Source organism: Peromyscus maniculatus, chromosome 6 (assembly GCF_049852395.1).
Source record: "Peromyscus maniculatus bairdii isolate BWxNUB_F1_BW_parent chromosome 6, HU_Pman_BW_mat_3.1, whole genome shotgun sequence".
Classification (NCBI taxonomy): domain Eukaryota; kingdom Metazoa; phylum Chordata; class Mammalia; order Rodentia; family Cricetidae; genus Peromyscus; species Peromyscus maniculatus.
In genome coordinates this window covers 100,671,841-100,696,165 of record NC_134857.1, presented here as the reverse complement: position 1 = coordinate 100,696,165, position 24,325 = coordinate 100,671,841, and the positions used below count along the sequence as shown (strand labels likewise).

General features: G+C 45.0%; 1 protein-coding gene across 1 annotated transcript; it reads left to right on the top strand.

The window, feature by feature from the left end:
* Nucleotides 1-836: 836 nt before the first annotated feature.
* On the top strand, nt 837-14,294 carry Rwdd3 (RWD domain containing 3). Its single transcript, XM_006977844.4, has 4 exons — nt 837-993; nt 10,875-11,362; nt 13,615-13,730; nt 13,829-14,294. The coding sequence occupies exons 1-4, from the start codon at nt 909-911 to the stop codon at nt 13,950-13,952; spliced, it is 813 nt and encodes a 270-aa protein (XP_006977906.2). The 5' UTR covers nt 837-908; the 3' UTR covers nt 13,953-14,294.
* The last annotated feature ends 10,031 nt before the right edge of the window (nt 14,295-24,325 follow it).

Sequence of the window (24,325 nt, the reverse complement as noted above, 5' to 3'; positions counted from 1 at the left end):
GAATTTAAAACTGTTATTTGAAAATAAAGAGACAAGTCAAACGCAACACAGACAGAACTCCTCACTGCATGTAATTAAATTTGGTCCCTAAAATCAGAGTTGAATCAGGACGGATTACGGATTCGGTTATCTTATTGTTATTAAGCATATTTTGGCATCTAGGTCAAGATTCCAAGATGGTGGTTCATCATGAAACTTCATGAGTCACAGTGGTAATAGACTCATTCTGTTGTATGGATCGAATATCAACCAAACCAAACCAAAGCAAACCAAAGCAAACCAAACCAAACCAAATCCAACCCAAAACACTGAAAAGCTAGAGTTTATGGCCTTGGACCACACCCCGCAATAGCTAACGCGTCTCAGTTTTCACTATCCCTTTCAGCATAGGAGTCTCAGTTCCCACTTTCTGCTCTTTGCTAGGAAAGAGGTCCTGAATCCAGACCTTGTCTGCAATCCCAGGCCCAGTGACCAGGTCAGCACCCTGGAGGCCATGACCAATGTTTTTTCCGGAATCCCCTGACCATGAGGGTCACTACCAGCAATATGAGGGTGGAAAATTTGTGTTTTCTTTGACTCTCTAGTATAGGTGAAGCATGGTGGGTTCGCAGCCTGGGTGCTCTTGTAGAGAACTTGGGACTTGACGATCTCCCCCAGCTCTGGAAAGCAGCAAGTGGGCAGGGTGTCCTCGGGGGCAAAAACTGGAGCGTAGGCATTAATGTGCAGACGGGGCCTGGGCGGAGCTTCCGGGCACTCGCCCCGCCCCCGAACACGCCCATCTCCCCAGCCCTCCGCCCCACCCACTCGGCCGCCAGCCCTGCCGTGAGGCCGGGGCGCCCCCCAGTGGCCGTGGGCTCGCTCTGCTCCCGGGGGCGGCGGAAGCGGCTTCGGGTGCTGGCCACGCGGATATGGCGGAGGCGGTGCGGCAGGAGCTGTCGGCGCTGGCCGCGATTTTCTGCGGGCCTCACGAGTGGGAGATGTTGAGCTGTTCAGGTGAATCCCCTGTCTCCCACGGCGGGCAGCCGGGGGGGACCCGGAGTCACGTGGCCGAGGGCCGGCGTGGGAGCCGAGTGGAGGGGCGCGGCCTGCGCTCGCAGTGCCCTCCCCTGGACTCGCCCTCCGCCTCCTCTGGGCTCGCCCCGGTACTAAACGGCCCCCTTCATGGGAACCCGGCGCCCCCAAATCCTCAGTGCCTCCTACAAGCACTTGTGCATTACGTCCTTGACATCACCCAGCTGTCTTTGGTTGTCAGGGCCCCGGGAACAGTGCCAGCCACCCGGAAGGCCGTCAGCAAACTCTTGTTGGGGTGGGTGAATGTTTGGATTCTCCAGAGTTGATGGCCTTAAAAAAATTTTGTTTTGTTTTTAATTTTAGAAAATATTTTTACTTTTACGTTTCCAGGCTGCTCAAAAGGGGCAGCCAATTCTAGACTCTGCTGGACTCGTTAACCATGCAGCCCGTATTCATGGGTGCCTTCTTCCCTTCTAACATAGGCGGGGCGTCTGGCCTCTCCTCTGGGAGCTTATGGTCTGTAAAGCTTTTTACTTATTAAAAAAAAAAATAACGAAAACTTACTTCATTGTTGACTTCCATTAAGGACCCCCCCCCCCACACACACACACACTTGTAAATTAATTTTTTTTTTGTGTGTGTGTGTTTTGCCTGCCTTATATATGTGGACCATGTGTATAAGGAGGCCAGAAGAGGACATGTAGGAGATGGGAGTTAAGAGAGGGTTGTGAGCTGTGCTATATGGGTGCTGGGAACTGAACCCCGGCCTCTGGAAGAACAGCCAGTGCTCTTAACCATCTCCAGCGCCCCCAGATTTCCCCTTTTGGGAAAGTGTGTTGATGCAGATGATGCTCAGCTGTCAAATATGTCATCTACGAGTTAAGGACAGTAGACGCTATCCTCCTCCGGTTCCAATGTAACTACTATTGAAATTGCCTTTCTGACCATAAATTGGTTTACCTCTAAGAAGATGGTGTGAAAAGTGCCAGACCTAAGGAAGCTCTATCTATGATTAAGAGGGCTTCGGGTTTCCGCATGGTTAAGTTACTGACCCCCCTAGGAGTTGGCCCCCTTTTTTTATGCCTTCTTGCATGCACCCATCTACAAATGTTCATGGTGCTCTGTGATGGTCCAGGCACTAGGAACCTCCTGGAAAAATGAAGCTGCTTTCATTTTTAGTGTCTAGACCTGTCTTGCATCTTTTTGAAACTTCCTTAAAATCCCTATAAAAGGATTTATCATAGGGATTTGCCCCCCTCTTCTGATTGGGTAGCAGTCCTAACTGGTTACCGTCTCCTCTGCCTCCACAGTTCTCTTTATTGAGAACTGCTTCTGTCTGAGGCTGATATGTAAAGACACTAGTGTCTTTGAGTTCTTGTATCATGGCTGGATTGTAAATATCTGGGGGAAGTGAACCTGTGATGTCCCATGACATCTTAAAAAAATGGTGGTGGTTCGCATTATGAGTTCATGGGTAACCATGAAATACTGTTGCTAAGTCAGAGAAAACCCCCAAAAGTAAGTGGAGAGAGAGAGAGAGAGAGAGAGAGAGAGAGAGAGAGAGAGAGAGAGAGAGAGAGAGAGAGGGTTCTTAATGTTGAGAACACTGTGGCCCTTTATCTGCTGTTAAATTGAGCATGACTTTCAAGCCATGCCTCCTAATTAATTTAATTCAGTGTTCTGGCATCAATAAGTAATTGAATTATAAAAGAATTCAGTGTAACAACTTAGGACGTTTTGTTGCTAGAAGGTTCACTGGAGAGTAGAACAATTCGGCAGTTGAAATCGGGATGTTTGATGCTCACAGCTGGGAACCGTGAGCAAGGTGAGGGCTTTATCAGAGCAGACCGCGTGGAGCAGGTTGTGGGGCTTCCACTCACACTGTCAGTGGCGGTTTGGGGTTGAGGGTGTAACTCTGTACCCCATCATTTCTTTCCTGGCCTCCACCAAATAAGTTTCTCCTGCCTCCAGTGGAATTCGGAGAATAATGCAGCAGGCCTGCGTTTCTCTGTAAGACGGTCCAGGAAGGCCCAGGCCGACCTAAGGGACAGCTCTTAAGGTCTTGAATGGAAAAGGCTTGAACAAATGGGTTCAGTTTAGTAGGGATTAAGTTCTGTTAAGAATCTGAGGGACTCTGTTCACATTCTGGCCACTCAGATGTTAGAGGAAGTTCGCAGGAAGAGGCACTGTGTGTTACAATCTCTTCGGGGTACAAATGGTGTAAACACCACATTCCTAGCTGTGGGAAAAGAGGGAGGCTTGACCAAATCAGCGATTTTCTGCCCCTCTCCATCCCATGTGGTAGCCCAGGTGCCAGGTTTGATGTGGTCACCCGACACCTTCCTGATTGGATGAGAGGTTTTCTTAGCTCCAGTTTTCATTGACGATCACTGATGATCAGAATAAGCTCCGCAGGGGTGGGCTTGACACTGTGTCACGTTTCTCCGTAGCGATGGGGCTGGTGCAGGGAACAGTTATTAGCAAAAGGTCTATGTATTGAGAAAGGACAGTTTGAGCATCCAGAACAAAGGTAAGGGTGGGATCCGGCTCATACTCAAAACAGTTGAGTGGTGGTGGAGGGGTTCACATGTGTGCATGTGTGTGGTGCATGTGTGCATGTGGTGCATGTGTGCATGTGTGTGGTGGTTGAAAGAAAATGACCCCCCAAGGGAGTGCCACTGTTTGGAGGTGTGGCCTTTTTTGAGTAGGTATGGTTTTGTTGGAGGAAGTATGTTATTGTGGAGGTGGGCTTTGAGGTCTCGTGTGTGTGTGTGTGTGTGTGTGTGTGTGTGTGTGTGTGTGTGTGTGTGTGTGTGTTCAAGCCACGCCCAGTGAGAGTCTATTTCCTTTTGCCTGCATATCAACATGTAGCAGCTACCTCTCCAGCACCATGTCTGCCTGCACGCTGCCATGTCCTGCCATGATGATAATGGACTGAACCTCTGAACTGTAAGCCAGCCACCCCAATGGAATGTTTCTTTTGTAATGCTGTGGTCATGGTGTCTCTTCACAGCAATAGAAACCCTAAGACAATGTGCCAGGGTCCTTCTGATGCAGGTGGAGCTGGTATTGTCCGCTTTCATGGTGAAGTCATGGAGAGCACATTGCTGTGATCAGTGTTCATTATTAATGGAGTTGCAGTTTGGAAACAGTCTCACAGACTTAAAGGTTGCAAAATAAGAGGACTAGGAACCCAGCATCACGTAACAGGCTCGCAATAGCTTCCAAGTGGGTTTTTGTGTTTCCTTAACACAATGTTCAGCTTGGATTCCACCCTCTTGCAAAATCTTTACAGTAACACATTGACCCGGTTGTCATCTGCTGATTGTCAGGGCTGAACTCACCTCTCTAAAACCCACACAGCCTTGACCTTCACTGCCAAAGGATGGGAGTGCCACCTTTACCTTCCATTCTTTTTAGTTGTTTTTTTTTCCTTCTATAAGGACATTTAAACCATGTGAAAATCTAGCTGAAGCATAAAACAAGCATTTATGCATGCATATTTGTGGTGAGTGCCTGGGAGCAGGAGCAAAGAAAATCCTGGTCTCTTGAAGTATGAAGAGTGTGTAGGAGGCTTTGGAGTGCTTTTGTGTGCGAAGTCTTTGAGGCTATGTAAAAATTGGAAAAAAGAAAGCAAGTACAGAGAACGTGAGTTGGCTATGGTTTGTATATGGTTTCTTGGTGAGTGCTAAGTAAACCCTGAAGAACTCCTTCTCATGTATTTCGTTTACTTTTCCCAGCGTCACTGTGATGGGACTGTGTATCTCTCATGTGTCGTAGGCGATGAAGCAGAGAGAAACTTCTGGAATAGAGTTGGGGTGGAATCTGGGGTCTAACTCAGTTGCTGTAGTTCAGACTTCTGTCATCTTTGGTGTGTTGGAAACATGGTTTCTTTCGTGTGTCTTTAGGAAAGGTTAAGGTTTGATTGTCTTAATACAGAGCCTGCCTATGTAGCCTACTCTGGCCACACATTCTAGATCCTCCTGCCTCAGCCTCCTAAGTTCTGGTATTATAAGTGTGCTAGGAAGGATAAGCTTTGAGTGTCTTTCAGTTTGGGTTGTAGTTATAACTTCGATATTGTTCAAGGCAGAGTAACTTCTGCAAATAGTGAATGTGGATATGAACTTGAAGAAGGCTTAGACCAGGTAAAACATCACACTTGACATCAGAATGGGGTCTGTTCAGGCCTTCTCGGGTTCTCGGGCAAATGGTGCCATTTTGTGCAGCCTCAGTTAGTCTGCAGTTCCAGTGTTTGGGGGGCAGACACTGGCCAGGGAGGAACTAGCAAGATGGTGACTCCTTAGCGTCAAGAATCAAAGCTGTTTTTCTCTTTCTCTCTGTCTCTGTCTCTGTCTCTGTCTCTCTCTGTTGGTTTTTCGAGACAGGGTTTCTCTTGTGTAGCTTTGCGCCTTTCCTGGAACTCACTTGGTAGCCCAGGCTGGCCTCCAACTCACAGAGATCCGCCTGGCTCTGCCTCCCGAGTGCTGGGATTAAAGGCATGTGCCACCACTGCCCGGCTGATTTTCTTCTGAGTGTGTAAGAAGGGGTTTCCTTCCCCAGTTTTCTGAAGGGAGGACTAGCGTGCTCCGTTTCCATTGCTACCGTTTGCTGACTGGGACCAGAGACCAACAGAAAGAGAAAGGAAACTTGGTAAAGATTTGCCTGGCCTCTCACGTTTGCCCTGGCTGCCCCTCGCTTCCTGCCGTGCACTGGGCTGGGCCGTGCTGGCGCCCCTGTAACAGAGCAGCTGGCGCCCCTGTAGCAGAGCAGCCGGACCACGGTAGCCCCGTGGCTGCTGCAGCCAGTCCTCACACGTGGCACCGACATTCAGGTCAGAAGTCCAGAATCAAGTTGTTGGAAGTGATGCTCCTTGCTGTGTCCAAGCCCCCGGGGAGTCAGTCGGCTTGCCGGCCTTTCTCAGCCTCCTCGTTATATATCTGTGCTGCATCACTGAGGGCTCCCTTCCTTACTACCAAACCCCAACCAGAGCTCCGTGTCCCAGTGGATCCGTGTCTTTCTTCCCCGATAAAATCTCCATCTCTATCCGCCCCTCCCCCATTTTAAGGACACCGAGGATGGTGTTTTTCAGTAATTCAGGACAATTTCCCCACGCCAGCATCCTTACTCATGTCTGCAAAGGTCCTTTGGCATGCAGGGGAGTTATATTCACAGGTTCAGGGGAACAGGGTGCATACACTCTTAGGTCTGTTACTTAGCGTGCCACAGGTCCAAGGACTTCTGCGCTCATGTGATACATGGTCATAAGCCAATGGCATAGATTTAAGGCCAATATAACCATAAAATTTGTTTCTTATTAAACCCATTTTGGGATGGAAATATTACTCTTCAGAAACAAAGTTGGAGTACTTCAAGGTAGAGAAAAAGTTAATTTGGTTTAAGTATAATAATTTTGGATCTGAAAATACCATAATAAGTTCAGAGTATGATGGACATCATAAGGTCAGTGTTAGAGGGGTACAGTGGTGGGAAAAACTCAATGATTTGCTACAAGGACTCAGGAAATCGGTTAAACTCAGTTCCATTTTGTTATATACTAGCGGGTGGATGGGGGTGGGCAAGGATCAGTGAAGAGAATACAGGAGAATCCATGAGCAAGCTTCTGGGGATGTGATCCTTGGGTAGACTTGTACAAGCATGCCAATTCTCACAGCAGCATGGAATGATGGTCTGTGAGAAGCGTTGTCAGCTGGGAAAGGGCACCTTTTCCTGCACGATAGCAGTTACGAGCCGAGTAGTGATGTCCGAGAAGGAAACCTCAAAGGGCAGCGATGTTAGTGGCCTGGGACGCTAAGATGTCGTCTTTACCAGGGCTCTATAGGCACACACACCTGTATGGCTGACCTCAACCTTAGAACAAGAAGATTCACCACAGTCCCACAGTTAAGCATAAATCATTCAGCAGGTCTGGGACCAAAGCCTCCAGGCATACAAAACACACTTACCAGGCGGAATATTCTAAGGATTCAGGCTCATCTTTCCGTAGGTAGCCATGGACCAGTCCTGAAGACAGGCCTCGCTTGGAAATGTGCAGAGTTTAAGCAATCCAGACCTACTAAGTTCTCCCCATTCTTCATAGCATTTTAGAGGTCATAGGTCATGTTTGAGAATAACACTTGAGAAAGAAATGGCGTCAGGAGTGACAGTGGAAGCAGTCACGGGGAGGCTGGTTTATGAGAAAATGGAATTGGTGGTTAGAATTATATTTTATGGAGGTTGATGATGGAGGGGTGGAGAGAGAGATGGGTCTGAAGCTTTTTGTGGAATTAGCAACACTAGGTTTTTTGCTGTGTTTGGGTTTGTTTTTTAGAACATTTTTTAAGTGAGGGAAAGAGTCAGGGAGGGTTAGGAAATGCACAAGAAGTTAGAGTGATTAGAACAAAACAGGGAGGGTGGTAGGATTGGCTGTGGAAGAAAGACACTTCTTTCTCAGAGAGAAGAAGGAGCGAGCAATAAGGTAAAAAAAGGTCCATTGAGCCAATTGAGCTCAGCAGCTGCAGCTTCTGGGCCGGGGCAGCGCCCCTGGCTGCAGCAGTGAGGAGACAGCACCCTCTAGTGGCTGTAGACAGTACTGCTCACTGCACACCCAGCATGTGTGCATAGATTCTCCTGGTTCTGCATCTAATGGTGTACTGTGAGCAGATACCACAGAAGAAAATGGCAGAGAACAAGGGTTTATTCTGGCTCATGGTGGGGGAAGCGTGGCAGCGGGAGCAGAGATTACACAGGACATGGGCCAGAAGAGAAGCTTCAAGGCCCTTGCCACAGAGACCCACTTCCTACAGCAGGGCCCACCTTCCTAAAGTTCCACAACCTTCCAAAACAGCAGCACCCACCGGGGACCAAGTGTGCAAACAGACGAGCCCGTGGCGTGCATTTTACATCCCGACTGTAATGCACGAGGTAGTGAGCAGGTGGGTGTGCGTGCACAGCTGCACGCCACGGGCCTTTGTCACAGCTGAGGGACACTGAACCTAAGGACCCCACAGTCAGTACATTGACCTTGATTTAAGCCTTAAAGGTTCCAAAATACCATGGTAAACACCACAGGAATGTGTGGAAATGTAATGTTTCTGTGCATCTGGTAAATACTTTTAATATAAAATAACCCTTCCAGTTTATGAAAGTTCTAGAATTTTTCTCATTGTCTTAAAAGAATATGCTGTCTTTATTGTGCTGGTCAGAAAACGCCTGCTTTTTGACCCAGAGGAAAGCCTTTCTAACTTCCAAGGCTGTTTGAGCAAAGGTAGTGATATCCCACTGACACTGAGAGAGACCATGGGGGACTATCTTTCAACACACATACACATGCACACATGCTTAAAACTGGGTGTGGTGGCTCATGCCTTTAATCCCAGCACTTGGGAGGCAGCCTGTCCACATAGTGAGCTCCCGGCTAGCCAGGACAATTTAGAGAGACCCTGTCTTAAAAACAAAACAAAACAAATAAATAAACAAACAAAACCACAAAGCAAACAAAAACAAAACAAAAATAAAAAAATAAAAAATCCTGAAAAAATAAGAAGAAAGAAAAGGGAAATGTTACATTCATGTATCTCTAAGTGAAGGCTTTGCAGGTATACAAGTCCGGGGAGATCTGTCCGCCCTTCATGTCATGTTTTCAAACACTGGACTGAGCCACTGTGACAGATCTGTGTCTTACCCATTGTTTCCCCAACAGCACAGTGTGTGGGGGTGGACATGTGCCCCATGGGTGCTTGTTGAGTGACAAATGAATGAAGACCTTTGAAGATTCTGCCCCCTCCTTGAGAGAGAATCCAGGTTTGGGGGTCATTGCTGATGAGTTGTTCAGTCCGGTGACCCTGTGTCGTTTGCAGGTCCATAACAGCCTACACAGCAAAAGATACTCATTGACCTGACCTGATATCTGGGAGCCTATTTTGACAGTAAAATATGTCTTTAAAAAGATGAACCCAGTGCAAGAAGAGAGAGCCTTGGAGCTGGTGAGATGGGTCACTGGGCAGAGGTGCTTGCATATGGGTCTGACAATCCCAAATTCAATCCCAGAATCCTCCCAGACAAAACTGAAGACCTGAGTTGTTCTCTGACCTACACACACATGCCAATGGTAATAGTATAATTAACAGTAGGAGAAGAAAGGAAAGAGGAACAAAGTGTAAGATGGATTGCTAAATGGTTTTATTAATAAAAACCTGGAGCCACATACAGGGGTGAGAAACTGAGAGATCAGGACATAGGACAAGCCACAGCCAGCCTCACCTCACCAACTCCTCAGCCTCCAGAGAGACCTACTTCCTGTACACCCACACCTATATACCTTTCTGTTCTGCATCTCACTTCCTCTCTCTGCCCAGCTACATCATTTCCTCTTCTTGTCCGGCTCTGTCACTCCCTGTCTGTCTGTACAGATCTCCAGACCTTTATGGTTAACTAGTGTTGGAATTTAAGGCATGTACCACCACACCTGCCTCTGTTCCCAGTGTGGCCTTGAACTCACGGAGATCTGGATGAATCTCTGCCTCTTGAATGCTAGGATTAAAGGTGTGTGTGACTTCTATGTTTGATATAATAGCTGGCTTTTTCCTCTGATACTCAGATAAGCTTTATTAGGGTGGCACAATATATTGGGGGACACAATATATCACCACAACAAAGAGATTTGATGAGTGTGATAGGTTTCAGAAGCATATATGCTGTTAGGTTTAGAAGTTTTTTTTTTAAAATAGTATATACATTAAATATGTAAAAGAAAAGATTATATGATCTTTGGAATGGTTATTGGCTGTGATTCTGGATGATGTCTGAGCACAGTAGTTTCTTGTAGCTGGTATTTGCATCCATTAAAGAAAAGCTGTAACAGATGTGCATGGTCCTGTATGAATCTGTGTAACAATGGCTTTTGTATGCTATTGGCATCAGATGCTAAGACGAGATTTTAATGTTCTGCTAGGGTCTTTAAAATGGGGGATGGGTTCAGGTCTCCATAGCCGAGGCTGTGAAGCAGCCATCCAGATACAGGGTATGGCCGCTTCTGTGCTGAGAAATAGAACAAGGGCACATGGGAAAAAGGCAGAGAGGCAGGCTCACCTCACAGCCACACATCTGGACCCAGCTCCCTTCTCCACTCTCTGATCTGGGCGCTTCTGCCCCCCTGCAGAATGAATTAGCCTGACACTTTACCAACTTTTTGGAAAGTGGGGTGAAGTGATGTGGAACACATCAGAGTGGTGAAGCCGAGCAAATCTGAAAGAGAGCAGAATCTTTCATCTCATCTCCCAGGTGTGCTTCCTCCTTCTCAGGGAGCCCCAGAGGCTAAGGTGGGTGTCTCTGCTGTTTCAGTTCATCTTGCTGCCTTCACATTACACTTGAAGGAGTGCATTTGAGTCAGAAGAGTGTGTCCACTCCCTTTCAGTATCACGTCCACCACCAGTTTCTCATAACCGCGCCACACCCAGGGCTCCATGTGACTTACCATAAGTAACTTTGAGTGGACTTCTCTCATATTTTCTGTACACATTACTGCTCCATTGAACACCTGTAAGAGTTGATTCATGATTTTCATAATTATCAGTGAAATGTGGCTAGAAGGAAATGAATCAGAACTACTTTTTTGATAACTTAATAAAAAGGGTTGATAAAGAGTGTAAATTGCAAGTAGGTTTGTGTGGTGATGTTCATATGTGTTTATGACTGGGGAAATGATGTGTAAGTCATGGCTTTCTTTGCATTATATGTCTCTTCATAAAATAACTCAATTTTCCCATGAGAAATAAATTGAGATTTAAAAGGGAAATTTTAACTGATCAGTATTCCATTGAGATTGAATTATGTACAGCTAATAATTATTTTTGGATGTCTTCCAGAGACAGATGGGGCTGTATTTAGAATTCACACAACAGCTGAAGGACTTGTGGGCGAGGATGTGCCCTTAGAGCTGGTGTTCCATTTACCAGCTGGTTACCCTTTGAGTCTACCCGGCGTCTCGGTTAGCTCCGAACATCTGACCAGGGCTCAGTGTGCTACCGTGAAGGAGAAGGTACTTGAAGAGGCCAGAAAGCTTTTGTCAGAGCCTATGATTCACGAGCTGGTTCTCTGGATTCAAGAGAATCTCCGACATGTCCTCAGCCAACCAGAGACTTCGAGCATCAGTGAGAAGTGTCCTGGGCCGGAAAGCCCGGCTGTGGATGACGGGTTGTGGATGACTCTCTTGCATTTAGATCACATGAGAGCAAGGACTAGATACGTCAAGACCGTGGAGAAGTGGGCTTCGGAGTTAAGGCTGACAGGAAGACTGATGTTCGCTGGCAGAACAATACTGCTCCTACTGCAAGGAGACAGGAGCAGCATCAAGGTGCCAGAAAACTGATGCCCACTGTGTGTCCGCTCCCTTCTGCCAAGCCGGGGCATCTCTAAGTGTGTTTTATAGCCGTCGGGGAGAGGAAGTATGGTGTTTCTGCTTTACCCATTACCCTGCTAAGTGGTACTTTGGTGGATTTTCTTTTAAGTTCTTTAATTTTTATTTATTTATGTGTATGGGCATTCTGTCTGCATGCTTGTCTGTGCACCACTTGTGTGCCTGGTGCTCACAGAGGCCAGAAGAAGGTGTTGGATTCCCTGGGACTGAAGTTGCAGATGGCTGTGAGCTGCCATGTGGGAGCTGGGAATTGAACCCAGGTCCTCTGCAAGAGGAGCCATGCTCTTAACCCCTGAGTCATTTCTCTAGCCAACCCCCTAGTTCTTCGTAAAAATGAATATCTAGTTCCTACAACAGCCACAAACTTGCAAAGCAAGTATAAAATTATAAATATTTATTATGTTGTAAATATTATGCCACTTAAAGCAGTAGTTTTAAAAAAATATTCATTTGTATTTTTTTTTTTTTTATGTGTATGGGTGTTTTGCCTGTGGACCATGTATGTGCAGTGCCTGAGGAAGCCAGAAGAGGGTGAAGCATCCCTTGGAACCGGAGTCCCAGGCAGCTATTAGCTGCCATTTGGGTACTGAGAATCAATCAAACCCAGGTCCTCTGAAAGAGCACTGAGTGCTCTTAACCTCTGCGCTCTCTCCAGCACCAGCACCAGTTTTTGAAAAAAGTCCCGTGACGTGTATTTGTTTTATATTAATGATAACCTGCAACTGTATAAATGAGCACTAAAAGCTCGTACATATTAATTTTTCCATGGCTCAGCACAGCAGGGAGTCTGTTTGTGAGTAGTCTGCAGAATTCCTAACTTGCAGGCACTTGAAAGTGCGCCCTGGCCCTTTAGCGTTGTGTCCGTGGTGTAGGAAGGCTGGTCCCTTAGGGTGGCGGAGAGCCAGCCTCTGTAGAAGCAGGGTGCTTAGGACTGTCATCCTGCCACCTCCTCCCCGACTTCTTTCCACCTGGCTTGTCTCAGCAGCTGCTTTCAAAGCCGTCATCTTCAGGCTTCCAAGCTCTCAACCCAAAGCCCCCCAGCCTGTTCTACGAGGAGCTAGACAAGGAAACCTGCTTATTATGTTTTAAACCTTAAAAGAGCTACAGATCACTTAGTAAGTCTTAACTGTCAGAATGGGTCAGGCACAGTTACGGAAGATTTTATTTAAAGCAGATTTAACAGGAGCAGCCTGTGATCTTAACGCTTTGCAGAATAACAGCCCCAAGTTTTCCCAAGGTGGGTTCGTACCCCGAACCTCCTTTGGCATTTGCTTAGCCAGGTCCACGCTGGGTTCTTGCAGAGACAGAGAAAGAAGGCAGATTTAGCCTTTAGCCTGCAGTGGGACCTAGCCAGGGACCCACAGATTCTGAGGCAGTCTGTATGTATCTATGAACGTTGGTCCTTGAGGATAACATTCTAGATGACAAAAATGGGTACAAGGTTCCTTGCTCACATTTGCCTAAGACTCTGGTTGTCTGTGACCGGCTCGGGCACAATAGGATAAATGCCGTGTTTTATAGTCATTATTCAGACAGAGTCATGAATTACTGACGTGTATTTGTTCTCATGACTACAACTGCACTAGTTCAGAGAAATAATTTTTTTATAGCTTTCTCTAAAATGCCATTTTACATGGATTTCTCTGTTAAAATTGTTTATCAGATTGTGTACTAGGGTCGGGAATGTGCAGGTGCATTTCTGGGTGGGCAGGAGGTGGTGTGTGCCTGATGGCCCCATTCTGGCTGGCTTGGTGCTACCAATGGTTGCTGTTATTGTGTGGTGTGGTATCCCATGCTCCTTCATTCCATTGTCCCAGCTTCACCAGGAGGTGGATCCTGTTATATCCGGTTGTGTGGAGTCGTTATCTAAGGCAGAGGTTGAGCTTAAATAACTAGTTTAAATAACGGCTTTAAACAGCTTTTTATTTACTTATTCAGAGTTTAAAAAACCCACTCTGGTAGCTGTCCAGTCCAGATTTAAAGGGGAACACTTGGTTGTTACTGATCCTTACACCTGTGTTCAGCAGAACAGTGTTCATCCACCTTGTAAAGACACCACATAACTCTCTTACTGCTCCAGCCTGAGAACATTCTTAGAGCAGGAAAATGCTTGTGGGTTATGGCTCCTTTAGAACAGGACTGTGCCGTGCAGCGTAAGCTCTGCATTTACCATACTGATTATCGTTTAGGAGTACCTGATTCTTCAGAAAACCTCCAAAGTAGATGTGGACTCAAGTGGAAAGAAGTGCAAAGAGAAAATGATTAGTGTACTGTCTGAAACAAAAGTACAAACGGAACACAAAAGGTATAATTTAGTACTATTGCAGATGCAAAAGCAACTGAATGGGTAATTATCCTCTGACAAATCTCCGCATATTCATGAGCTTCTCTTGTATAATGCAGGTTTCTGGCGTTTGAAGTCAAGGAGTATTCAACACTGGAGGAGTTACAAAAGGAATTTGAAACTGCGGGACTTGGGGAGCTCTTCTCAGAATGTGTACTTGGGCTGGTAAAACGAAGTGAATGACAGGAACTGTTGGTAAACCAGCCGCTTTGTGGTTGATTTTCACTGCCGTCGGGGAGGGGCTCATAGGAGTAGTCACAAGAGAGCAATTTCAAGTTTCTCTGTAGCAAAATCATTCTCATTTCAGGAAGAAAGCGAGTTCTATTTTATGGAATATTAAACATGAAAAGACCCCATGTAGTCTAAGGTTTGCTAGGAAAGACTGGCTTCAATAGATGGGATTATCTGAAGGAGAAATAAAACATCACGATGGTAAATGAGCTGTTGTTTTCATATAGACAATTTGTTTAGAAGTCTGCAATTTTCAGGCTAATTTTCTTGTAATTAAATGATTTCTTAAAGTGATTTGTTTTCATGTTTACTTTCTCATGTTTACATTTTGGGCATTTAATCATGATTCCTCCCCATTCCGCTTATTATGTCTAATGTTTTAAGTTGAATGTTGGGAAACATCTAACACCAGTTCTTTGGTGCAGTTGTATAAATCGCTGGATTAAATACAAAACAAAGAAATTTTCCAGAACCCAGGCCCTTTTTAGGGTTCCAGGATGACATGGTACTGCTAGCTGTAAGATTGTGTAATAAGTTTAAATTAAAATTCTTATTTGAAAAGATAATTTCTGGTTTTGCAAGGCAAACGTGTTCTGTTGAACCTGGTTTGCTGGATAGGAAAAACAAAAACAAAAGCACAAAAACTACAGCTATTAATTTTCATTGTGAAAGCTTTCAAATAATGATAAAATACACTTATTATGACCGAGGGAGATAAACTTGCAAAATAATCATCTGTATTAAAATTTATAATGAAAAGTAAGAGGGCCCTTGGGTCTGAGAAGGCTGTTTGTATACATGAAGCCACCTGAGCTTCTGAAGTAAGAGGCTGAGATGTGGAGGAAAGGCCAGGGGACCCGAGCTCTCTCCCTGCACCCTGTGGAGACAGATGCTGCCATAACGTTGTAGTTGGTGATGCGGTGCACTGAGCACAGGCACACTCGGGCATGAGCATGTATGTAGGTGCGTGTGGAGGCCAGAGGTCAATGTCGGATGCCTTCCTCAATTGCTCTCTAGTCTTTCTTTTTTATTTTTCTCTGTGTAGCCCCGGCTGTCCTGGAACTCGCTGTGGAGACCAGGCTGGCCTTGAACTCAGAGATCTGCCTGCCTCTACCTCCCAAATGCTGGGATTAAAGGCATGCGCCACTACTTCCTGGCTGCTATTTTATTCTTTCTAATTAGAAAAAAACATGTAATTTTGCTTTTTGTGAATGGGTGTTTTGCCTGCCCATGTACCATATGTACGTACTGCCTAAGGAGGCCAAAAGAGGGTTGGATTCTCTGGAACTGGAGTCACAGATGATTGTGAGCCTAGGAAAAGAACCCAGGTCTTCTGGAAGAATAGCCAGCGCTCTTAACCACTGATCCATCTCTCCAGCTCTTCTTACTTTTTGAGACAGTCTCTCACTGAACCTGGAGCTCACTGTTTTGCCTAGGCTGGGGTTCTTCATCTCCACCCCAGTCTTGGGGTTACAGGTGTGTGCCTCTGTCTCCACCACAGTCTTGGGCTTACAGGTGAGTGCCACCGTGCCAGGCTTTTGCCTTAGTGTTAGGGATTTGAGCTGAGACTCTCATATTTGCAGTCAGCACTTGACTTACCGAGTCCATGAGGAATGGTTCTTGGCACTGTTTTTCTGTGACCGTGGTGGTTGTCTTAGAGTTTCTATTGCTGTGAAGAGACACCATGACCATGGCAACTCTTATAAAGAAAACGTTTAATTGAGGCTGGCTTACAGTTTCAGAGGTTCAGTCCATCGTCATGATGACGGGGAGCATGGCAGCATAATGCTGGAGCTGAGAGAGTACCACGTCTTACAGGCAACAGGAAATTGACTGACTGTCACACTGAGGGAAGCTGGAGAAAAAGAGACTTCAGAGCCCGCCCCCACAGTGACACACTTCCTTCAACAAGGCCACACTCCTAATAGTGCCTCTCCCTTTGGGGGCCATGTTCTTTCAAATGCCACAGTGGTTCAGTGGACTGTCTTTCTTTCTTCTCCTACTGTTATTACACTGTGTTCACCCAGTGATCGTCTTACCGACTCTGTTAACCAGAGGTGAGTTTCGGTTTCTTAGTCATGCACCAGGGTGTTTACTTTCTTCTCGAAGCATGGTCAAATCATTCAGACTGTCCTGGGAGAAGAACATGTGTGACAAGTTGCAGGTACCCCACTTGGGTACTAAAATGAGAAGGGCTCGTAAGATCCAGGGCTGGCCATTATTAGCCTTTTGCTTGATTTACAGTGATTTTAGTGAAAATTAAAATAGGGCAGAAACCAGAACTAAGAATTCTTGCACATGGTTGAGCTGAACTGAAGGGATTGTAATACAGTCACACTAAAGGTCATTGTCATCAGGACTGCAGCCGTAACAGAGGGAGGCTGGCTTTGGGCTTTATCACGGCAGAATGTCTGCTCCTCCGTCTCACATGACTCTTCTCTGCTGAAATGCCACCTGTCCCCTGCTTTATGGCACATTGTTAAAGTTCTATCTTCAGAGTTCTCTCTGTACCTCTTAAACAGGACTTGGGCAACAATGAGTCTTTCTACTTCATTATGTTTCTGTCTGTTAAAATTTTGCAAACAGTATTAGTTATTACTTTCTTATGTATTTATGTCTAAATCTTTCACAAATACATTCACATCCAGAATGGAATATGACATTTTGACAGTGCTTGAGAAATTAAACTTGACTTTGGGATAAAAGAAAGTTTTAAATTATGTACCAAGAAGCTGTAAGAGTCTCTTTGGATTTTCTTTTTTGTTAAATTTTATGTATGTATGTATGTATGTATGTACGTACGTTTGTATGTATGTATGTGTGTATGTATGTACATTTGTGTGTGTGTGTATGTGTGTATGTGTGTATGTATGTACGTTTGTGTGTGTGTATGTATGTATGTACATTTGTATGTGTGTATGTGTGTATGTATGTACGTTTGTGTGTGTGTATGTATGTATGTATGTATGTATGTATGTGTGTCTATGTGTGGATGTACTTGTGCTACAGTGTGCAAATGGAGTCAGGACAACTTGCAGAGGTTGGCTGTCCACCTCCATTATTAGGGTCGTGGGAATGGAACTCAGGTAGTTAGGGTTGACAGCAAGAGCCCTTCCTCCCCTGCTGTGTTATCTCAGTGGCTCTGCTCTTGCTGTAGATCAGGGGTTCTCAGCCTGTGGGTCAGAACCCCAACACACCTCTGTCTCCCAAGAATATTTACAACTTATAACAGCGGCAAAATTGCAGTTTTGAAGAAGCAGCGAAAATAATTTTATGGTTGGGGGTCACCACAACATGAACTGTGTTAGAGGGTTGGTTGCAGCATTAGGAAGGTTGAGAACCAGTGCTTTAGAGGAAAAGAATCTTTTAATTGTTTGCATTGATATTTTTCCTCAAAATCTGCAGCTGCCCTTTCAGCGTGCTAAGCTTAAACTAACTTCTGATTACTTTTCTCTTTTTTGTTTATCTTTTCTTTTTTTTTTTTTTTTTTTTTTTTTTTTTGGTTTTTCGAGACAGGGTTTCTCTGCGTAGCTTTGCGCCTTTCCTGGAACTCACTTGGTAGCCCAGGCTGGCCTCAAACTCACAGAGATCCGCCTGGCTCTGCCTCCCGAGTGCTGGGATTAAAGGCGTGCGCCACCACCGCCCGGCTTCTTTTCTTCTTGATACAAGGTCTCTTTTATGTATCCTGGGCTGTTCTGGACCTCGTTGTGTAGACCAGGCTGTTCTTGATTTACAGAGCTCTACCTGCCTCTGCCTCCAATATGCTAGGATTAAAGGCATAGACCACTATACCCGGTGACCTAGGATTTCTTAAGAACAAACCAGCTTCTCATAGAAGAAATTTAAAGCAACATCAAACATTTCCAAATTCTCACGTTCAAAAGACAAACTGCTGGGAGGAAAGAGGAACTCCTGTATAGTGAACTTGGATGCCTTAGCTAGTTTGGAAGAGTTGGCAGAGGTTGATTTGTTTTTTTGTTTTTTGTTTTGTTTTTTTTGCCAGTTTGAAGACTTAGGAATTAAGAATTTGAGCTATGGGGAAGAGAGGAGGTAGGAACTGAGACTAGGGCTCCTGAAGGACTACTTAGGAGGAGGGGTAAACCCAGTGAAGCAGTTGGCCTAGCAACAGCTAAGCTTGGAGCATTCTGATTAGCTCTAGGAGATCTTAGACCTTGAACTTGGGTTAAGGAGATCTGAAATTCTAAAGCTCTCAAGTCTGCTGAATCTTCTTTGGGGAAATACCTTTCTTATAATCCTCAAATTTTATCTATGAATTATTCCAAAATTCAGTGTCCAGCAAGTAACGCAAGGTAACTAGGTACACCTAGAAACAAGCAACAGAAACAGGTTTAGAGGTAGAGGATAAAAACACCAAGAGTTCATGGGATGGTATGAGTAGGGTTTCTGTTGCTGTGAAGAGACACTGTGACCATGGCAACTCCTATAAAAGGAAACATTTACTTGGGGTGCTATACAGTTCAGAGGGTCAGTCCATTATCATCACGGTGGGATGTGGCTGTGTGAAGGGAGACATGATGCTGGAGAAGTAGGTGAGAGTCCTACATTTTACAGGCAACAGGAAGTGGTCTGTCATACTGAGGGAAGCTTGAGCAAAAGAAACCTCAAAGCCTGCCTCCACAGTGACACATTTCCTCCAACAAGGCCACACCTACTCACACCAACAAGGCCACACCCACACCAACAAGGCCACACCTCCTAATCATGCCACTCCCTTTGGGGGCTGTTTTCTTTCAAACCACCATAGATGGTTAGTTTTTGTCTACATGAACTTAGACATACCTGGGAAGATAGAATCTCAATTAAGGATTTTCTCTATCAGATTGGCCTGTTGCCATGCCTGTGGGGGCATTTTATTGATTACTAATTGATGTAGCAAGGCCAAGCCTGTTGGGGGAGGATCCATTCTAGGCAGGTGAGCCTGGGCTATAGAAAACAGGTAGCTGAGAAAGCCGTGGGAAGCAAGCCAGTAAGCAGGTTCCTCCATGGTCTCTGATTCAGTCTCTGCCTTGAGTTCCTGCTTTAGTTTCCCTGATGACAGACTGTAAACCATAAGGCAAATAAACCCTTCCCAAGTACCTTTGATCAGTGTTTTTTTTTTTTTTCGAGACAGGGTTTCTCTGGAGCCTGTCCTGGATCTCGCTCTGTAGACCAGGCTGGGCTTGAATTCACAGAGATCCACCTGCCTCTGTCTCCCCAGTGCTGGGATTAAAAGCGTGCGCCACCACCGCCCGGCTTGATCAGTGTTTTATCACAGCAACAAAAGCAAACTAATACAGCTGGGTCATCAGTGAAATCCCTTTAGGAAATCAAATGAGTCTAGGTCCTTCAAGCAGAGTGTCTTTAAGGTAGACATTGGTCATGGATGAGAAACACTGGAAAAGCCAAGGGGAGGGGAAGTGAGGCTGGATGTGAGGAGCGTGGTACACTCAGTTTAGAAATCCTTCACCAGTACACTGTCCAGTTTTAGTCACCAAGCATCCTACACATCCTTCTATGCAGCCTTAAATTTCTGCTCAGCCATAAATTTTATTTGTTTATATATATTTGAATATACAAATGTATTTATGCTTCTAACTATTTTTTTGGACACAAAATTCTTACCTTTTTATCCCCCAAAGGGAGACACAAAGTCTTCACAGCTACTGTTATCTTTATTAGAGTTAATTCTTCTGGGCTTATTTATAATCCCTCCTCAATATTCTGTAATGCTAACCATAAAGATCATTACCACCAACACTTAGCATAAAGTGACAGGGCATGTGGATTTGGAAAGAGTAGTTACTACACACAGATACACAGCACAAGCAGTGGAGAGAACTTGGGTAATTACTGTGGTTGATACTTGTAACTTATTTATTTGAGTTTTTTCTTCTGTAGCTGGGATCTTCATTCTGGAAGAGTGAGTCCTTCATAGTTGAGTTGCTTACTAACTCTCACTGTTAAATTGGAGAGTTTGACGAGGCAACCTAGAGAATACCTCGGTTCCTCACAGCCCTTGTTGACCCCAATCTGTAGCAGCAAGCTGATCTCCCCATAACAATCTCACTAATCACCCCAACCAGTACAAGGATCTCTCTGTGGTTTAGTGACTTAGAGAGCCCAATATATATAATTGTCAGTCTTAGCTTTCAGTTTTCTTAAACTGTTTTATATGCTCTAGTAGAAACATTTTTGATAATAATAAATTGTGTGAGAGAGTTACTAACTGTAGTACTGGAAACAGTTAGTCTTATTTTTATCCCTTGAGTCCTGGCTCTGTGTCCTGAAGGAGGAATAGGTGAGATATCAGTTTTTGATGACTGGCACTTTTAATGTATAGGCTATACATTTTGTATAACAGGATCTTGTCCCCTTCCTGCCCCAATGACCAAGTCTTTGTTGGTTATTATATTGCTCTTTTATTTTATTTTTATTTTTTTGGTTTTTCGAGACAGGGTTTCTCTGTGTAGCTTTGCGCCTTTCCTGGAACTCACTTGGTAGCCCAGGCTGGCCTCAAACTCACAGAGATCTGCTTGCCTCTGCCTCCCGAGTGCTGGGAATAAAGGCATTTGCCACCACCGCCCGGCCTTATATTGCTCTTTTAAGTTAAACACTTCTGGGTGGTTTGCTATCTAGAAAGACCTATGAATTTGACAGTCATGTCTCATTGCTACATTGTTTTGTTGAGAAATGAGTCCCTCATTTGTCAAGTGCATTCTCATTTGTGAGGGAAACCAAGTCTATAAGACTGTATTTGATGATGCTACAGGAAGGGACATAAGGCTCATATGTAGAGTGTGATGCTTTTTCCTGATTGTCTGCTTGATTGGATCTCAAATCAAGGAAGGGGGACATGCCTCTGAGATTGATGATGGAATTTCAAGGAAGGATTAGCTGAGGGGAACCCCAGGCCCTCTAATGGGCAGTACCTTCTAGTGATAATCCAGAAAGAAAAGTGGTCTGAGGAGAGAGCAGGGCTGTTTGCTTGCCTGCCTTCACTCCTTGCTGGGGAGTACAGTGGTCCACCAGCCTTCACTGACATCAGAACCCAGCGTCCTTGGCCTTCCCAGGAGCCATGATTCTCCAGGCCTTCAGAAGCAGTCTGGGAAATGCTGAGACATTTGCCTTCTTGGACTGATCCAGCCTTAGGATTTAAATCAAGGTCATGACCTCATCTTGAAATTATCCTTCTTCAAAGGGGGAGGGCCAGCAAGATGGCTGTTTGCAGACAACCATTGTTGAACTGCCCAGTACTTATTGTAAAAGCCAGTTGAGTAAATCCCCTTTTATAATATATTCGTTCTTTTGGTTCTGTTCCTCTAGAGAACCTGACTAACACATAGAAGAATTATCTATGTGTAGTTGCCGAGCCTTGCATTATAGAAGGAAGCCGATGTAGGTCAGTAGTAACTAGGTAGCTGTGGTTCCCAGGAAGTGAGGCCTCCTTGGTACCTCAGCTTTTATTCCTCACAGGTTAGGCACTCAGGAGTGACAGGAGCAAGTTTAAGTCGGTGAAAGAAACATGATGTTGTTCGTTCATGTGTGATTCCCCATTTCCACTCACCTGTTTACTTTGTGCATGGGCCCACTGACCAAACTGCGTGCCAGGGAAACAGCCTGGCTGACATCACGGCATAAGCTATCCTATGGGTTGGTGAGGGTCTTCTCTGCAGTGGTTGTCCTTTGATAAATAGCTCATGAGACCCAAATGTCCTCACACTTTGTGTTCAGTCTGAGAGGCACGTTTATGTACCTCTCCTCATATCGCCTGTCATGAGATTTCTGATTGTGTCCTTGTACTGGCTGGTTTTGTGTGTCAACTTGACACAAGTTAGAGTCATCAGAGGAAAGAGCCTCAGTTGAAGAAGTGCCTCAGTTGTAAGGCATTTTCTCAATTAGTGATCAATGAGAGAGGGCCCAGCCCCTGGTGGGCGGTGCCATCCCTGGGCTGCTGGTCCTGGGTTCTGTAAGAAGGTGGGCTGAGCGAGCTGTGGAAGCAAGCCAGTAAGCAGCTCTCCTCCATGGCCTCTGCATCAACTCCTGCCTCCAGGATCCTGCCCTGTTTGAGTTCCTGTCCTGACTTCTTCATTGATGGACAGCAATGCTGAAGTGTAAGCCAAACAAACCCTTTCCTCCCCAACTTGCTTTTTGGTCGCGGTGTTTCATGGTATCAATGGAAACCCAATCTAAGACAGTCTTTTTGTTGCCTCTGGCTGTCAGGCTAATTTGTTAGCCATTGTCCATGGGACACTTTGGAGTCATACCCTTGGCTGTCTTTCCCCTGATATAAAGTGTGTACTCAGAAGTACTGATCCAAGGAGTTTTACCCTCTGAGATTTCTTTTCACTTCTGTCTTTCAAAGATGTTTGGCATTGGAGTGATCATTGCTGAAGCATATTGTGGAGAACCATATACAACAGGCCTGAGTTGGCCTTGCTCAGCTGACAAGGGACTGCATTCCCCTTCCTGCGTGTGGACTGAGGGAGAAGAAGCTGTTTAAGAGGAAGCGCTAAAGATGATGGAGCCACACCTGCTTACACGTGTGGCTTCCAGGCCAATCTAAAACCTGCTTACTGACCCTGTACATACTACTCCTGTGCAAACCCAGCTTTAGGACGCAATAATAGTTCAAGCTATGTAGTAAGGTTTCATGGATCCAGTTCCAAAATAGTTAACCAATTTCACGCAGTTCCCAGCAGCACGTTCATATTTCCTTTTAAAATTTAGTAGTTATTATTATTATTTTTTTTTTTTGGTTTTTTCGAGACAGGGTTTCTCTTGTGTAGCTTTGCGCCTTTCCTGGAGCTCACTTGGTAGCCCAGGCTGGCCTCGAACTCACAGAGATCCGCCTGCCTCTGCCTCCCAAGTGCTGGGATTAAAGGCGTGCGCCACCACGCCCGGCTAGTAGTTATTATTTTGTAAAAATTTATATTTACTTACTTGTTTATTTATTTTGTATGTGTGGGTCCCAGGTCACTTGCACTATAGTCTGGATCTGAAGTCCATTCTTACTCTGGGCTCCACTCAAAATAGACAACTCCAAGAGCTAACCAGGAAATGGGTCAAATGCGGTTATTGCTTCCAAACTTCAAGGATTCCTAGGAGCATACATTAATGGTAAGAGACTGGGTGAAACAATTTATCCATCATACAGACATGTCCTGAGATACACCCAAAAATACCGAGGCCCTAAACATCAACCAAACTGGCAGGCTTCTAAATTTTTATTGGTTTTTAGCTCCTTCCCTCTTATAAATATGAATCTTTTTAACATGTTCAAAATGCTTGCCACTTCCTGTTCACCAGTTTCTACAGGATTCACAGTGGGATGTTAAAGTGAATGAGGCCCTGGAATACTGAGTTATGACATAGAGCCAGCACACTGATAAAATTTTAAAGTAAGACAGATTCCTGGAGAGAGAGAGAGAGTATAGCTATGCTTGTTTCTAGTACTCTTTGCAAATTGTGTGGGGGAAAAAAAAGCATTTTTCACATCAAGAGCTGGATTCCAAGTATTCAGAGTTATGTTGACATGCTCCAATAGAAGACTGCATTTGAGGCTTCATGGTGAGATGTTGTCCCCAAAACTAAACAAAACCAAACTAACCAACCAATCAACCAACCAAAAACCTCCAAAGGCTAATGTTTGAAAACTGCCAGCACTCCACAAAAGTTACAAAGAGGTAAAGAAATCTTCATTTTAACTAATGCTATTAACTTAGCACAGTGCTGACGACTGCACCCAGGGCACGGTGCATGCTGGGTAAGACAAGCGCTTTACGTCTGAGCTGTATCCCAGTCATCATCATTTCAGCTGATTTGATGCCCCAGTCAATCTGCTCTCCACCATTAACATTTTAAAACATACAATTATTTATTTACGTGTGTGTGTGTGTGTGTGTGTGTGTGTGTGTGTGTGTGTGTGTGTGTGTGAGTGTGTGCACACCAGAGCACATGTATAGAGGTCAGAAGACAATTTTCTGGAGTCAGTTCTCTCCTTCCACCATGTGGTCCTGGGGCTTGAACTCAGATCAACAGTCTTGGCAGCAGGCGTCTTTCCCCGCTGAGCCATCTTGGCAGCCCAACCTCACCACTTAAGTTTTGATTAGATTGTTTTTCTCCAAATCACCTGGATTGTAGGTACTAATTCTGCACCCTATGTGAAATTATTTTGCCTTATTTTGTCTATCTTTTGATTTAGAATTCTGAAGAGAGATGGAACCAATAGGTTTTAGAAATAAATATGTAATAACATACATGCCTATCACTGGAGAGACATATTCATGCTTCCTTGAAGGAACTGGCTTATGTAATTGCAGAGCCTG

Excerpts from the sequence above, each read along its gene's own strand:
- Rwdd3 (XM_006977844.4), top strand. The coding sequence starts at position 909 with ATGGCGGAGGCGGTGCGGCAGGAGCTGTCGGCGCTGGCCGCGATTTTC. Across the intron at positions 994-10,874 it reads GGAGATGTTGAGCTGTTCAG|AGACAGATGGGGCTGTATTT; the intron begins GTGAATCCCCTG and ends GATGTCTTCCAG. Across the intron at positions 11,363-13,614 it reads GAGACAGGAGCAGCATCAAG|GAGTACCTGATTCTTCAGAA; the intron begins GTGCCAGAAAAC and ends ATTATCGTTTAG.